The following is a 14,220-nucleotide window of genomic DNA, read 5'->3' as shown; positions in this document are numbered from 1 at the left end:
GTTCATGAGAGGAAAGGGTAGGTTTGAGGGGGCTCCAATCTGGAGTCTTCTAAAGGCTATATTTATATAAGAATCACAACACTGACTCCCAAGGAAGGGCTCACTGTTTGTTCCACAGAAGCAGAAACTGAGGCCCAGGGACTCAAAGCCCAGAGTCAGTCAGCTTCCAGTGGCTGAGTAACACCTCGTCATGGGGTTGGTCTCTGCTCGCATAAGTGGTTGTTCTGAAGTGCGTGAGGTAGTTCAGGGACAAAAGGTTTAAAGGTGATGATTTAGCCCTAGAGGCAGGATGAGGGAGAGACCTGTGTGGGGCTCTGGTACAGGACCCCATGTATCCCAGGACTTGAGACTAAGGCACCTGGGTGATGACTGACCTACCAGCGGATCTTGTAACTCCCGGAGTGGGGCTGACCTGGTGGAAGAGGGCCGGGGAGAGTCATCAAGACTCCCCTTCAAGCCCTGTCCCAGGTTTCTGCACGTCACCTACATTGTGTCCTCAGGGGTGTGTCTTGTCACTTACTGGACTTCCAGAGGCCCTGGGCACTTCTCCAGAGCGGCACAGAGGCAGGCAAGACTCCGGGGTTCCAGTTGACACCCCTGAAGACTGAGAAGGGATAAGAGACAGGGTAGAGGATCAGAGTGGACACGGGTCCTCTGTTGTCCTAGGACACCCTCGTTCTTCCAACAGATACTGAACTGCAGACCTCAGGATCCTCTCCTATGCCCTGCAGGGCACACTCCCCTCCCCAAGCTCTCCTATAGCTCCTTCCGGTGCCCACTTTTATGACAGCTACATTAAAACTGCTCCATGTGGTGCAAGGCCTTGTCATCCACCGCCCTTCCCGACCCCAGATGCCATCTTCACTCACTTGGACCACTTACTGCCCCCTGGCTTCCACTCTTGGTCTCCCAGCCCTCCATCACCCTCTGAGTGCCTCATCTTTTTAATTTGTTAAAATGTGTTTTGCCTAAATGTGTTTTGCCTGCATGGATGTACATGCACCAAGTGCATGCCTGGTGCCCTTGGAGGCCCATGGAAGAGGGTGTCAGAATCCCTAGAACTGCAATTATAGATGGTTGCGAGCTGCCACAGGGGCACTGGGAACCGAATCCAGGCCCTCTGTAAGAACAGCACACACTCTGAACTGTTGATTCGTTTCTCCAGTTCATGTCTCATTTTTCAACAATCTAAAGGGGCCTCGCCACCGCTTCGAACCTTCAGGGGCTCCCTAGTCTCCTTACGCATAAAACGAATGCCCTGCCCAGGCTCTCCTGCCATGCTCTCCAGCTACATTGCCATGCTTCCAAACATGCCTTCATCCTGGCTTTCGCTCCTTGTCTCTCCCGCCTGGGGCATGGCAACTTTTCTGTGAGTAGCTCTACTGATGCCAGCTTAGGCATCTCTTGCAGGAGAACGCCAGAGCTCAGCAGGGTCTTATAGCCCCTTGTGACACAGTTGGGAGTTACCCAGGCCAGACTTTACTGGGGTATGAAGTAAACCTCTTTCTAGAAAAGGAAGTCTCGAAAGCAGCTGGCAAGCCAGGGCAGGCGACAGCTGAGTTTCCAGTGTGTTTCCCAGATATGCATCTTCTCTAAAAAGAACGTCAGGCCTTGGCTCCACCAAGGTGACCCAGAGGGCCCCGCAGCCCCCAGCACTGGCCTCTGTACCATGCCTCTTTCCTTTCCCATCTCTCGAACTCTCTTCCCTCTACTTTAATTCGAAGCCCTGACCCCTGGCTCTGCCCATTCCCTAACCCCTGAACAAAAGAGGAATACAGTACCTGAAGCTCCTGGAGGTGTAGCGCTGACTGCCTGCCAGTAACAGGGCTCCAGCTGGGAGCTCTTGTTCACATCTGCCAGCTAGTGCATCCCTTGGAGGGGGGAAAGCATAGCAAAAGGAAATCTTGAGTCACACCCGTGGGGCTCCCACACCCTCAGGACAGGATCCTGAGGATTTGACCTCAGTCAGGTCCCTCATTACTCAGGTGGGGAAACTGAGACTCCGGAAAGGGAAGCTAGAACGAGGAAAATCAGCAGTTCACACCTATTCAGGTCAACCCCTAACCCGGTAAGCGGAGACAGAGTAGAGGGCTTCCCCTGACCATCCCAGGACTGGACATCAGCCTCCCTGTTTCTCAATTCTTTTGCTCTTATTTGGGGAACCGAGAGCATCTAGCCTAGGCCTAGCCTGGCTTCAGACTGCCTGGGACATTAGCCGTGGTGAGGTCACTGCCCAGCTGGCCCTTCCCTACTCCCCACCTGTCTCTGAGGACAGCTTCCAGGGCTCAAGGCCATGACGCCTGTTGCCACTAGGGAGCAGCTGGGAGCACTTGTGAAGTGCTAAATTGGTTTATTTTAAAGAGCTAGCCAGGCTTCTCAGGGCCTTACATATTAGATAGCGCAGCTGTCCCAGAGACCACGCCAGACCCAGGGTTCAGTTCTTGGGCATGGATGTGTGTGTAGAGATGGGGCATCCACAGAAAGCGGGAATCAGAGCCACAGGCAAGCCAGACCGCCCAGATCTCCTCTCCTTACCTGCCAGTTCCAGCCCCTCGAAGGAGGACGTGGTCACTCTCAAGGCTGGAAGTGAAAAGGAGACAGTGGGTTGGGAAGAGTCGAAGGGTCCCCTTCCCTGAAGGGCTTAGGGACCTGGAGGTGGCCCGCCACCCAGGGAATAGAATAACAATGGCTCAAACGACAGCTATGATTATCTAAGACCCTTGCAGTAGGACTTGTGGCCCGTTATTTCAGCGCCCTCTTGTGGTGAACTGGGAGAGGAGGCTGGCTTTGGGGCTCTGTCCAAAGAGGAACTCGCACCAAGCTTCTCAGCTTCGTCCACCTGCCACCACACCTTTATTCTTAGGGTACTCAGGGAGGGATGAATGGGGTGCTCCTAAGACTACAGGATTTCTACATGGAGGGATTCAGAGTGTTGTAGTTCTGGAGACGCCACAGTTAGTCTAGTCCCTGAGCCCCAAAGGCCACCAGCCAGCTCCCAGCTTGCTTGGGAGTGTCTAGGACAATCTGGAGAGTAAGGGAGAGTTGAAAGACTTTTGTTCCAAGGAGAACTTGGAGAAATCTCCCTCTCATTCATTCATTCCATGACCTCCTAGCCCAAGCTCACTGCACCTAAGACCCTGAGCATGACGCAGGGTGACTTGTCAAATGGCCTCAGCAGGAAATGGTGATGGGAGGGAGATGGGAGGGGACAGGGCAGCCGCTCACCTGACATCTAGGTGGAACACCCACTGCCCGGAAGACATGCATGCGATCAAGCCAAACACAGCATCCAGGGACACACCGTTCCTGTTAAGGCTAGAGATCGCACAGACGACAATGGTGAAACCACCAGGGACTCATACATGCTCTCTGTACATCAGAGCACAGGTCCCGGGATGGGAGCGTCTTTGTTAGCAGATGGCAGACCCTGATGACCAGCGGGTAATCCTCCAACTGCCCCACACAGCTGAGATGATCTAGACAGGTAGGAACTTGCTCAAGGGACAAGCTGTGTCAGTGACAGAGCTAACATTGGAACCCAGAGATAAAGGAGGGGTGGGGTTCAGGGTTAAAAGCTGGGGAGCAGGCTGCCATCCTGAAGCAAAAACAAAGATTTCTCTTCTTTCATAGTCTCTGTCCACCTATCGTGGGGTTTTTATTTGCCATGTAAGGTCCCACTGGGGCCCAGGGTCTTCCTCATAGGTACCTTGTCACCCAGGTTAAGATCACCTGCAAGAATCTGCCAACTAACTCAATCTGCATGCCATTGTCTGCAAAATGCCCTTTCCTGCCTGTAAGCAGCCCCCCCCAGCACCCCTACCCCCAGGATCAGAGGTGTCCTTCTTTCTCAGCCAGGCTCCTCTTAGCGTAGTATTATAGCAAGAAAGGTCCTGGGCCACAGTGCTTATTCCAGAGATTATAGCCACAGGTGGAGGCTACACCCAATTTTTTGTTTTGTTTTGTTTGTTTTCTGAGGTGGGGTTTCTCTGTGTAGCTTTGGAGTCTGGTGCGGGAGAATTATCTGTATTCTGTCAATCATGTATTTTAATAAAATGCTGATTGGCCAGGCAGGAAGTATAGGCGGGAAAACCAGACAGGAAGTAGAGGTGATGCAATGAGAACAGGAGAATTCTAGGAAGCAGGAAGCTCCCTCGCCATTCCTGCCAGATCACTGAAGAAGCAACATGTGAGCTGACAGCTGGAAAAGGTACCAACCCATGCGGCTACCATATTTAAGAACAATGGGTTAAATATAAACTACAAGAGTTAACAAGAAGCCTGAGCTAATGGGCCAATCAGTTTATAACCTAATGTAGGCTCTGTGATTTTCTTTGGGACTTGTCGGCTGTGGGTACTGGGCAGGACAGAAACCCCAACAAGCCGGCCGTCATGTTACAGGAGCCTGTCCTGGAACTCACTCTGCAGATCAGGCTGGCCTTGAACTCACAGAGATCCACCTGTCTCTACCTCTGCCTCCTGAGTGCTGGGATTAAAGGCATGTGCCACTCCAGCCTGGCTCCACCCTTTTCTTCTGCATTTACTGAGGCGCCCAGAAGCTTCATCTTCTGCCGTGATTTCCCAAGGCCGTACAGAGCACAGGCAGCACAGAGAGCCGGAACCCAGGGCCTTCAGTTTCATTCACGAGATCCTCTTATTTCTGTTCAGGGAAGCTCGGGAATGGGAGGGTACTGAGAGAGCCGAGAACACCCAAAGCCTTTGAGCGTTCAGGAATGTGGTTGAGTGCAGGCAGAGTGTGAGGGATCTTGTCCACCAAGGTCTTCCTCCCACCCCGAGTGCCTCCCACCTCTCTATCAGGTCATCAGAATACTTGGACTACTCTAGACACACTGTCTTCTCCAGCATGAATCCTCCCTGTCCACCTAGGTGGAGTTGCATCAAGTGGTCCTCTTTCTGTAACCAGGGACCAGGATGACTGCTGGCAGCAGTTTATCGCTTAACGTCCTCATGCGTCCCTTATGCTTCCCGTGATTCCCTCATACTGCACTTGTCTGCATAGCCATGGGAGCCCACAGAGAGACACAGGGTCTGTTTGGAGAAGACCTGAAGCAGAAGCTAGGGCAGAGCTCTGCCAGTTGAGCCAGCGCTCAGTCCAGCCAGGGTGAGCAGAGCCCCAGTCGGGCCCTTGTTGAGCATTTGTCTGTGTGGTGCTGGAGAAAGGGGCTTCATATGCGCTACGGGGTTACATCATCACCAGACACAGAACAAATCCTCTCACAGAGGCCTGGGGGGTAGTTAGTGGCTTACTTCAAGGACTGCAGGGGACCTAGTCCTGGGAGCAGCTGGGCTAGTAGGGCCACCCCTTCATCCCTCAGAAAGTTGTCTGATAGGCTGGAAAAGAAGAAGAGGTTAGTAGACCCTGGAGTGGGTTCTGCTTTCGTATCAGTTTGGTCACCCAGCTGCTTCTGGGGCCAGGAACTCCAATCTCAGAACTAGGTTAAATCTTTGCACATCACACATGGGCCACATCCCTCTCCCCAGTATTCTTTCCAAAATTTGTGGTCTTCTGGGATGGCTGTAAAGAGTACTGGTGTGGGATGTATACTTGGAAGGAAAGTGACTCCACCTGCCCCTGATGTCAGGAAGGAAAGCCACTCCCCCCACCCCCACCCCCAAGGTCTCTAAAGTCAGTGGAGAAAGAAAACTAAGGACCAAATAACAGGACATCTGTGTTCTATGACTGAGCAGTCTGGACTGTCCCCACCTAGGCCCCCCCCTGGATGCAGACACTCACTCAAGATGATCCACGCGGTGGAGCTCGCAGTTGGCTCTCAGCGCCCCACAGAGCCTCTCTATGTGCTTAGCCAGGAAGCCACAGTGTGTCAGCCTGCAAGGAGCCAGACCCACAGCTCTGCAGTGACCACTAGACATTAGAGGGGAACGCTGCCCCCAGCCCCAGAGCCAGGCAGAGGGGCCCACAGGCAGGAGGGAGGGGTTGTGGTTTGTGACGTGGAGAGGGACGGGAGGGCTTATACGCAGCCGCCTGAAACAGCACAGAAAGGCCTGGGGCTGGGTTTGAGAGGGAATGGGATAGAGATAAGTGGAGAAAGCCATAAAGACAATAAATATAGAGATAGATACGTAGAGATAGCAGCAGAGATAGAGACAGTCATAGGCAGAGACACTGAGAGACAGAGAGGGGCACAGACAAAGAGAACCAGTGACAGAGACACAAAGCAAAAAGTCAAATGAGAAATGAGAAATAAGACTGAGTGCTGTAGAGAAAGAAACCACCTCTGAATGAGACAGGCAGGCAGGCAGGCAGGCAGGCAGGCAGGCAGGCAGGCAGACAGACAGACAGTCAGACAGGCAGGCAGGCAGGCAGGCAGGCAGGCAGGCAGACAGACAGACAGGCAGGCAGGCAGGCAGGCAGGCAGGCAGACAGGCAGACAGGCAGGCAGACAGGCAGGCAGGCAGGCAGGCAGGCAGACAGGCAGGCAGGCAGGCAGACAGACAGACAGACAGGCAGGCAGAGAAGCAAAAGGAACATGCAGGGCTGAGGATCCCAGGCTGAGGCCCAGAATTGGGCGTCAGAGGCGCATGGCTCCTCTTTTTTTCTATTCAGTCTCCCCAGCCCAGGGTTAGGAAGTTATGGGGTGGGACTGCCTCGGCAGTGGGAGGTGGCTGAGGGGTAGGCTACACAGGGAACAGGAAGTCGCCAGGCTGTAACTCCTTGACACAGCAAGCCCTGTGAGGCAGGCTGGAGGCTTGGGGACAAGGTAGGAGAATTGTTACTGTACCTGATTCTTCGAGAGCTCCAGGACATCTCAGAGGTCGCAGGAGATGCAAAACTGGTAAGCGGTGCTCCCCTGGAGGACACACAGCAAGGCCAGGCTGAGCGTCTTACCTCTGGCTCCAGGGTCCATCGCCAACCTCACTGTCCAGCTTTGACTCTCTGCCCTCAGCCAGGGTCAGCGGGACTTTAGCCTGTGTGTGACCTGGGACTGGCCTCATTTGGCATGAATGAGTTCTCTCTGTCTAACACTAGCCGCACACATAAGGAAATGCCCAATTCGCCCTGGTTGCTGTCACCATTAATATCATTGTCATTATCATCATCGGAGAAGGTAGAGATGGCATTTTTCTCCTACCAGCCTTCCAGACTCAGACTCTGTGATACAGCTTGTGGGGAGTCACACATGACACAGAGCTAAGCCCCTAGCCATGTCCTGGAAGTCACTCGAAGGAAGAAGGCAGACATCCCTTTGAAAGATCCCGTGCTGAAGGAAGATCGAAGCTCTGGCCAAATCAGAGCTCTGGGCCAGGCTACTCTCCATATTTAGGCTAAACCACCAAGTTTCCCGTGAATAATTGTCTAACTATCCCAGCCTGGCCTGGCATACTACCCAGATCCTACATCACAGGGTTCCCAGTAGTCTGCTCCTTCCTCATCAGACCCATATCACCAGCCATGACTGCTGAAGGCCTGAGCCTTGGTCAGTTCCCTTTCACTTTTGAGACAGGGTCTCATGTGTCTTAGGCACCACCGTGTGTCATTTGCACAGTGCTGGGAACTAAGCCCAGGGTCTCGTGCAGTATTAGACAAACACTATAAGCTGAGCTGCATCTCCAACCCTACTTTGTGAGTTCTTGTTGAGGTTGCCCTGGTTCAGGGAGGGAACAGCCCCCTCCAAGAGAGGAATGTAGGGATACTGGGTCCTTACGTCTTGCAGCTCCCCTCTTGCTCCCTTGGCTCCCGGGCAAATGTGAGTACCACGGTGTTGCTCAGCAGGCTGTGGACAAGAAAGGAGCAAGGGACAGAGTCACAATCCTTGTCTAACCCTGACCTGGTGGGACCACCAAGACACCACACCTGTCCAAGCTAAGCCCCTTCCTGTGACTTCCTCTGAGACTTTGAGGTGTGAGGCCTTCCTGCTACACAGACTTCAGATTCTTCCTGCTCTGGTTTGTACCTCAGGCTAGAACATACCCTTTCTGCCTGCCCAGGTGGAGTAGCATGGGGGTTTCCTCTGATGCTTGGAGCACTTAGAATATGGGTGCTGTCTCTCGTGACATGCAGTACATCTCAGTGGCCACAGTGAATGAGGACCCTAATCTACCTTGTGAGAGATCTGGTTTCCCTCCAGCCCTTTGTAGGAGGTGTGTACAAAATAGAGTCCCTACATGCAACTGAGAACCAAGAAGGAGGCTTGCAACAAGGTGGGAGCTACACTAGCATCCATTCACACATGTCCTCGGTCCCCATACTGGTAGAGATAGAACTGAGATTGGACCAGAGAGACAGGAGGGTGACATGTCACATGGAGACTGTTCTCAGGAGAAACTGGGCAGGAACTGATGGGAGCTGTAAGGGGCAGGGCCCAGCCTGATCCCACAGGAGCTGGGGACATAGTGGGCACTGCATAGTTTGTACCAACTAAAGCAAGGAGCTGGAGGGCTGTTTCCTCACTTTCTAATCCTGCCACTCCCAGCTGGCTCCACCAGCTGCAGGCAGCTCTCCAGAGGTGTGCCACTGCACCGGCGGTGACTGTACTACTGCGCTAGCTGGGCAGGGCTCAGGCAGCATCTTCTGGGGGTCCCTGAGGCATGAGGCCAGAAATAATATGGGAATTTCAGAAAGTATGGTGACCTGGCCCTGAACTCAGGGTTTAAAGGGCAGTGACGATGCCCTGTGTGGCACCCACCTGATATGCATCTCCTTCAGGGTCCCACATGTTCTCGTGGCTCTCAACACATAGGTCACCCCGGTCTTAGAGAGGCCATTGTCACTGAGGCTGTGGAGAGGAGAGGGAGGCAGCGTCAGCAGGCAGACAGCTCCTGCCCCCTCATTGTGACTTAAAAATTATTGTCTGTCATGGGTCCCCAAGCAGGGTCTCTCAAAGAATTCTTCAAGTTCTCTGGCTTCACCCATAAGCACCACGGCTGGTTCTCCTCTCTCTGAGCCTTGGTTTTGTGGTATACAAAGTAACGGCTGACCATGCAGGACTGACTAGCAGACTCTGTCCCAAGGGTTTTAGGTGTGCATGGTCTCATTTAATTCCATTTTACAGATGGAGAAACTGAGGCCCAGAGACATTCAATTACTTTCCTAGGATTTCAAAGTTATGGAGTGACATAGTGAAGGCTGAAGCCCAAACCACTTTCCCCAACCTCACCACTCCTTACTCACCCCAAACGACCAGAAGGCATAACGCAACCCTTAGACACCATCTTTGCCCCCGCCCTGCACCATTAGACAGCCTGCTTTCTTGGGTCACCACTCCAACAACTTACGCCTACGCCCTAACCAAACATACTACATTGTCCCCTGGAGTCTTGGCCCAGTGGCCGAGAACCCACCCATATTCAGTACCTTAGCTCTGGCCCAGTGCAAGGCCCCTGCCTCCCAGAGCTGTGGCCAGGACAAGCTGGCATGCATGCATGCCAGATGTGCCATGGACATGCTGTCCGTGTGCAAGGAGTTAAATGGCGAGGCTAATAGTGGCTCAGGGCAGAGGCAAGAGCAAGGTGTAGTCAAGAGGCCAACTTAGCTGGAGAGAGGGGACACCGGGCAGATCCTTGCTGACTGTGGGCATGGGGAACAGGGGCAGGCAGGGACCAGATGGGACTCTCCACGGCTCCTCTTGTCACCCAGCGGCGGGGTGTGCAACTCACTCCAGTTTCTGGGCAATTCGCAGCTGGGAAGCAGCCTCTGCCACAAGTCGACAGCCTTCGTCTTCCAGATGGTTCCCTGAAAGACTAAGATAGAGGCACCTTGGAGACGCTCACAGCCCCCGTCTTGCTCAGTCGGAGCATCGTTCTCACAAATGAACTTTATAAAAACTAAAGGGGACAGGCCGCCAGCTCCACACATGGCACACACGTATGCCACATTTCATACAATCTATGAAAAAGCAGGGACTTGTATATCTTCTTCATCTTTCTGTTGAGTAAACCAAAGCAGAGTCCTTAAGGAACCCGCTCAAGGGTGGGCTTGGACTCAACCCAGACAGCCTGACTTGAAGATCCCACCTGTACCTATTCCTGTACGCTGCAATATGCATAACTGCTTATTGTGATAACCTCCCTAATTCCAGGATATCTGACTCGGTGTAGAGCCAGGGAGGCTTTCTTGATTTATTTAAGTACTTGCTGGAAATCCCAGGCATTCTATAGGTGAGTGATGGGGAGAGATTTGGAAAGATTGTCCCTAGTAGTGGGAACAGCACATTCAAAGATCCCATGGCATAGCGCATATCAGCATCCAGAGGAAGCCCGTATGTTTAGACCGGAAATTGAGTTAGGGTAGCAGGGTAAAGGGTTTGCGGAGTTTGGGGGAGGCTTCTGGGTCTCACAGGATGTGAGGATTTGGGCTTTATTTACTCTGAGGGTAAAGAGAGAGGGAGTGAAGGGCAGTGGTGAAATACAGTCTACCCTGCCAGAAAGGGAATGCCATGGTGGAAGGTGGGAAAACCATGAGTCAGAGCTAATGGGGTCACTAGGTGGGAGATTCTAACAGAGGAAGTGGATGAAGAACCTGGAGAAGAGACGGGCTTGAGACCGTCAAAGTTGGATTGGCAATAAGGGTGGGTGAGATGGCTGAGAAGGTGTTATTCATCTAGTTAGGTGGGGTGGGGTTGTGTTGCAAGTGAGGGACTGGGGAGGGGTAGGTTCAGTGACGGCAAGCAGGCCAGAAACATCCCATTTCTTCTTTTTAAATTTTGCTCTGTAAACCTGAGTGTCTGCCATGGTGCGAAGGTTCTGGATCCCTCGAACTGGAGTTACATGAAGTTGCAAACTGCCAACATGGGCACTGGAAACTGAAGTCAGGTCCTCCGGAACGGCAACAAGCACCCCGCCCCAGCCCTCCAGACCTTTTAATCATTTTTAACTATGTTTATTTTTGTAGTGGGAGTTGTGCACACGGAGGCAAAAGGACAACTTGCAGGGGTTGATTTGTTCTTTCTGTCATGTGGGTCCTGGACTTTGAAGTCTGATGGCCAGACTTGGTGGCAGGTGCACTTACCTGCTGAGTCGTCTTACTGGCCCTCATTTGCTATGTGTGAATCTTGCCCCTCAGCCTTCCAATGAAACAAGGTAAGAGACCAAGAGTTGAATGTTCAAGTAACCCTCACCCTACGTAGCATACCTTGAAGTGGGGCCAACTCACCCCTAACTACTTCACAGCACCCCACCACTTTTTTTAAAACAGGGTTTCTCCGTGTAGCCCTGGTTGTCCTGTAACTTGCTCTGTAGATCAAACTGACCTTGAACTCAGAGATCCACCTGCCTCTACCTTTCAAATGCTGGGATTAAAGGTGTGCACCATCACCACCACCTGGTGCACCCCACCATTCTGCCTTCACATCCCTTAGAGGACTTCCTGGGATTGTTGGTGGGACCCCCTTTCTATCACTAAGAAATAACCACCACCAGTTCTTGAGCCCCGCTCAGGAGCCAGGCATCACGGGAACTTCCTTAGCCTGTAAAGAATTGGTCATCACGGGGCTAGAGAGATGGCTCAGCAGTTAAGAGCATTGCCTGCTCTTTCAAAGGTTCTGAGTTCAATTCCCAGCAACCATATGGTGGTTCACAACCATCTGTAATGAGATCTGGTGCCCTCTCTGGCCTGCAGGCACACATGTAGGCAGATGTTATATGCATAATAAATGAATAAATATTATATATATATATAAAAGAATTGGTCATCCTAAGTACAGGAGGAGTCCCCCTCTACTGATGGCCATGGAAGTGGTGGCAAGACTCATGAGGATGGGCTAGGAATTTCAGACCAGATGCTTCCTAAATTTCAGACCAGATGCTTCCTACAGGTTTGATCTTGAGTGGATTTCCCTCTGTGCCTTCATTTCCTGCTCTATAAACCGTGGTTCCATCACCACGAGGAGACACTAACACACGTGTCTGACAGCTCCTAGCTCAGCAATTGGCACAGGACAGTGCTACTCGGTGACTGGTGTTCTGACAGGTGTTCTGACAGATGTTTCTGACAGGTGTTCTGACAGGTGTTCTGACAGATGTTTCTGACAGGTGCTCAGACAGGTGTTCTGACAAGTGTTCTGACAGGGAATGTCCCCAGACTCTTGAGGAGTCAGTCAGCTACACCACCACCCCCCACATGAAGGTGAAGCCTTGGCTGCTCTGCCCAGCTCCCCTAGTTCCTGCCCCAGGTCTCCCACTTTCCAGGGTACTCACTCCACTTCCTCCAGGCAGGGGCCTTTCTGGAGTAGCTCCACAAGGGTTTCTGCATCATGGACCCTGAGCTGACATCTCTGAAGCCTGGGATAGGAATAAAGGAGATCAGGGGAAAATGCTGGTCCTTCCTGTCATGAGTCAGACAAGACCTGAGGGTGCAGACCCGGGGTCTGCGTACCCCTGGTAGAGGAGTGATCTTATTCAAGGCACTTCATCTGTCTGTGACTCAGTTTCTTCCTCTACCAAACTAGAGTAATACGTGTCATTCATGAGATTCCTAAAAGACTTTCCACAAAGTACCAGCTACCTCTGAGCACAGCACCCCACATATAGCAAGGGCCCATTCAGCTGGAGCTCTTGCTGACATATGCATGCCCTTTCTTTGTCACTGCATCTGCTTTCCTTGTGCCCCTCCCTGCCTGTCCTCCCTCCCCTGGGAAAGCGCCATCCCTCCACTATCATTTTCTGAGGGCAGCGGGCCCTGCTGAGGTACCTGAGTTCCAGGCTTCGGCTCTGCCTTTCTTTCTTCAGGTTGTCTTTGTCCTGTAGGTTTGAGGCTCTGAAAAGAACAGATTACACACTAGCTTGGGCTCGGGAGCCAGACCTGATGAACTGAACCTCTTTGCTTGACATCTAGGGTCTGAAGAGCCTGCAGCACCTCTCGTGGTGAGTTAGTCCCAAAGACAGAGTGGAAGGCATTCAAGGTGCAACTGGGAGGAGCAGCAGGAGCAATTGAGGTCTTCATTCCAATGTGGTCTCTCCCATGTGTGGCTGTGCAGGTTTTGGCAAGTCACACAACCCATCAGACTTTTCAGTTTCTATTTCCTAAAGTCACCAAGATAGCATCCCTCTGATGCGGCCTTTGGTTCAGAAGACAGGGATCATGCACTGCCGCAGGCAGGTCCAGGCACAGGGGAGCTACAGCCCCTTCCAGACTCTCAGACAGGGAGAGGAGAATGCCAGGGACTGCAGAGAATCTTGGGCTATACCATACGCCAACTTCCATAAACTTATAGATTTGAAATGTCTACAGAATCCTTTTATGATGACAGAACTGTTCTCCTGCCGTGTCATCTGCCATGGGAGTGACCTGTGGCCACTCCTGAGCCCTGGAAGGGTGGAACATGTGATAGACTGAAGTCATTTCATTTACGTTGTCACAGTGGCTGGCAATGGCTACGCTGGGTGTCAGAGCTTTAGACATCTGGAGGAGTGCAGGGAGTGACATTGGTACCAACTGGGTCATGGTGCAGATGGGGAGAATGAAGCTGGGATAGTAAGGGAGGAGACTGGGGAACTTGGGAGGATGTTAGCTCAGAAGGAGAACCTTCCATATCTTCACCTGTCCAGTGGGGGGCCAGCATCTGACCGCTGGTGGTGGGCCAGTGTCTGAAGCATGTTAGACACATTTGGTCCTCCCATTCCCCAGGCAGCCCTAAGGTGTGGCTCACTAACCTCTCCTTTATCTTTCAGTCTGAAGAATTTTTCAGCTTCAGTTTCTTCGCTTTCTCCCTACAGGCCTGGCTCACTCTGAGACCCTGGGCATGCTCTCTAGCCAGGGGTCAGATGTACTCCAGACACATGGGAGAAAGGGGGAGCCCTGCTTTGCCAGCCCTGAGCAAAAATTCACACGGCAGTAGGGAGTCTTCCCACTTCCGCTCTAGATTCCCACCCTCTCCTTCCCAGCCTGGACCCCTTCTCAGGACCAGCTGGGGCCATGAGCTACTTACTCTGATTGCTGCACAGCTGTCTCTGTTTTCGGGGACAGAAGGAAGATGAAGTCGGACTCCCTAGAGGGTCAAACACAAAGCCATGATATCTAGGAACCGGACGTCACCACTATCCAGCTGTCACCCACCCCTGCCCCAACCATCCAGGGAAAGTTTATTTCCTGGCCCATAGAGAAACAAGAGAATGGGAAAGAGTGCCCTAGCACAGGCTCTAAGTCCCCTGCCACCCGTGAGTCTGCTTTCGAAAGGTCAGAAAGATGATGTGGGAGGGGTCTTTATTTAGTTTTGCTTTGGTTCTGCTTTTTTTTTTTTTTTTTTT

At 52.4% G+C, this 14,220-nt stretch overlaps 1 protein-coding gene across 1 annotated transcript in view; it reads right to left on the bottom strand.

The window, feature by feature from the left end:
• Nlrc5 (NLR family CARD domain containing 5) overlaps positions 1 to 14,220 on the bottom strand; it is an 83,150-nt gene that overhangs the window by 34,587 nt on the left and 34,343 nt on the right. Inside the window, exons 11-23 of the mRNA XM_087900390.1 lie at positions 13,902 to 13,961; positions 12,665 to 12,730; positions 12,172 to 12,255; positions 9,634 to 9,717; positions 8,664 to 8,753; positions 7,683 to 7,751; positions 6,759 to 6,827; positions 5,753 to 5,845; positions 5,266 to 5,349; positions 3,226 to 3,315; positions 2,536 to 2,580; positions 1,782 to 1,871; positions 521 to 604 (exon numbers count right to left, since the gene is read on the bottom strand). Of these exons, the coding sequence (XP_087756516.1) occupies positions 521 to 604; positions 1,782 to 1,871; positions 2,536 to 2,580; positions 3,226 to 3,315; positions 5,266 to 5,349; positions 5,753 to 5,845; positions 6,759 to 6,827; positions 7,683 to 7,751; positions 8,664 to 8,753; positions 9,634 to 9,717; positions 12,172 to 12,255; positions 12,665 to 12,730; positions 13,902 to 13,961 (1,008 nt within the window). The remainder of the gene's footprint in view (positions 1 to 520; positions 605 to 1,781; positions 1,872 to 2,535; positions 2,581 to 3,225; positions 3,316 to 5,265; positions 5,350 to 5,752; positions 5,846 to 6,758; positions 6,828 to 7,682; positions 7,752 to 8,663; positions 8,754 to 9,633; positions 9,718 to 12,171; positions 12,256 to 12,664; positions 12,731 to 13,901; positions 13,962 to 14,220) is intronic.

This window comes from Myodes glareolus, chromosome 22, assembly GCF_982192425.1.
Source record: "Myodes glareolus chromosome 22, mMyoGla1.1, whole genome shotgun sequence".
In the NCBI taxonomy this organism is placed as follows: Eukaryota; Metazoa; Chordata; class Mammalia; order Rodentia; family Cricetidae; genus Myodes; species Myodes glareolus.
This window is presented reverse-complemented; position numbering and strand designations above follow the sequence as displayed.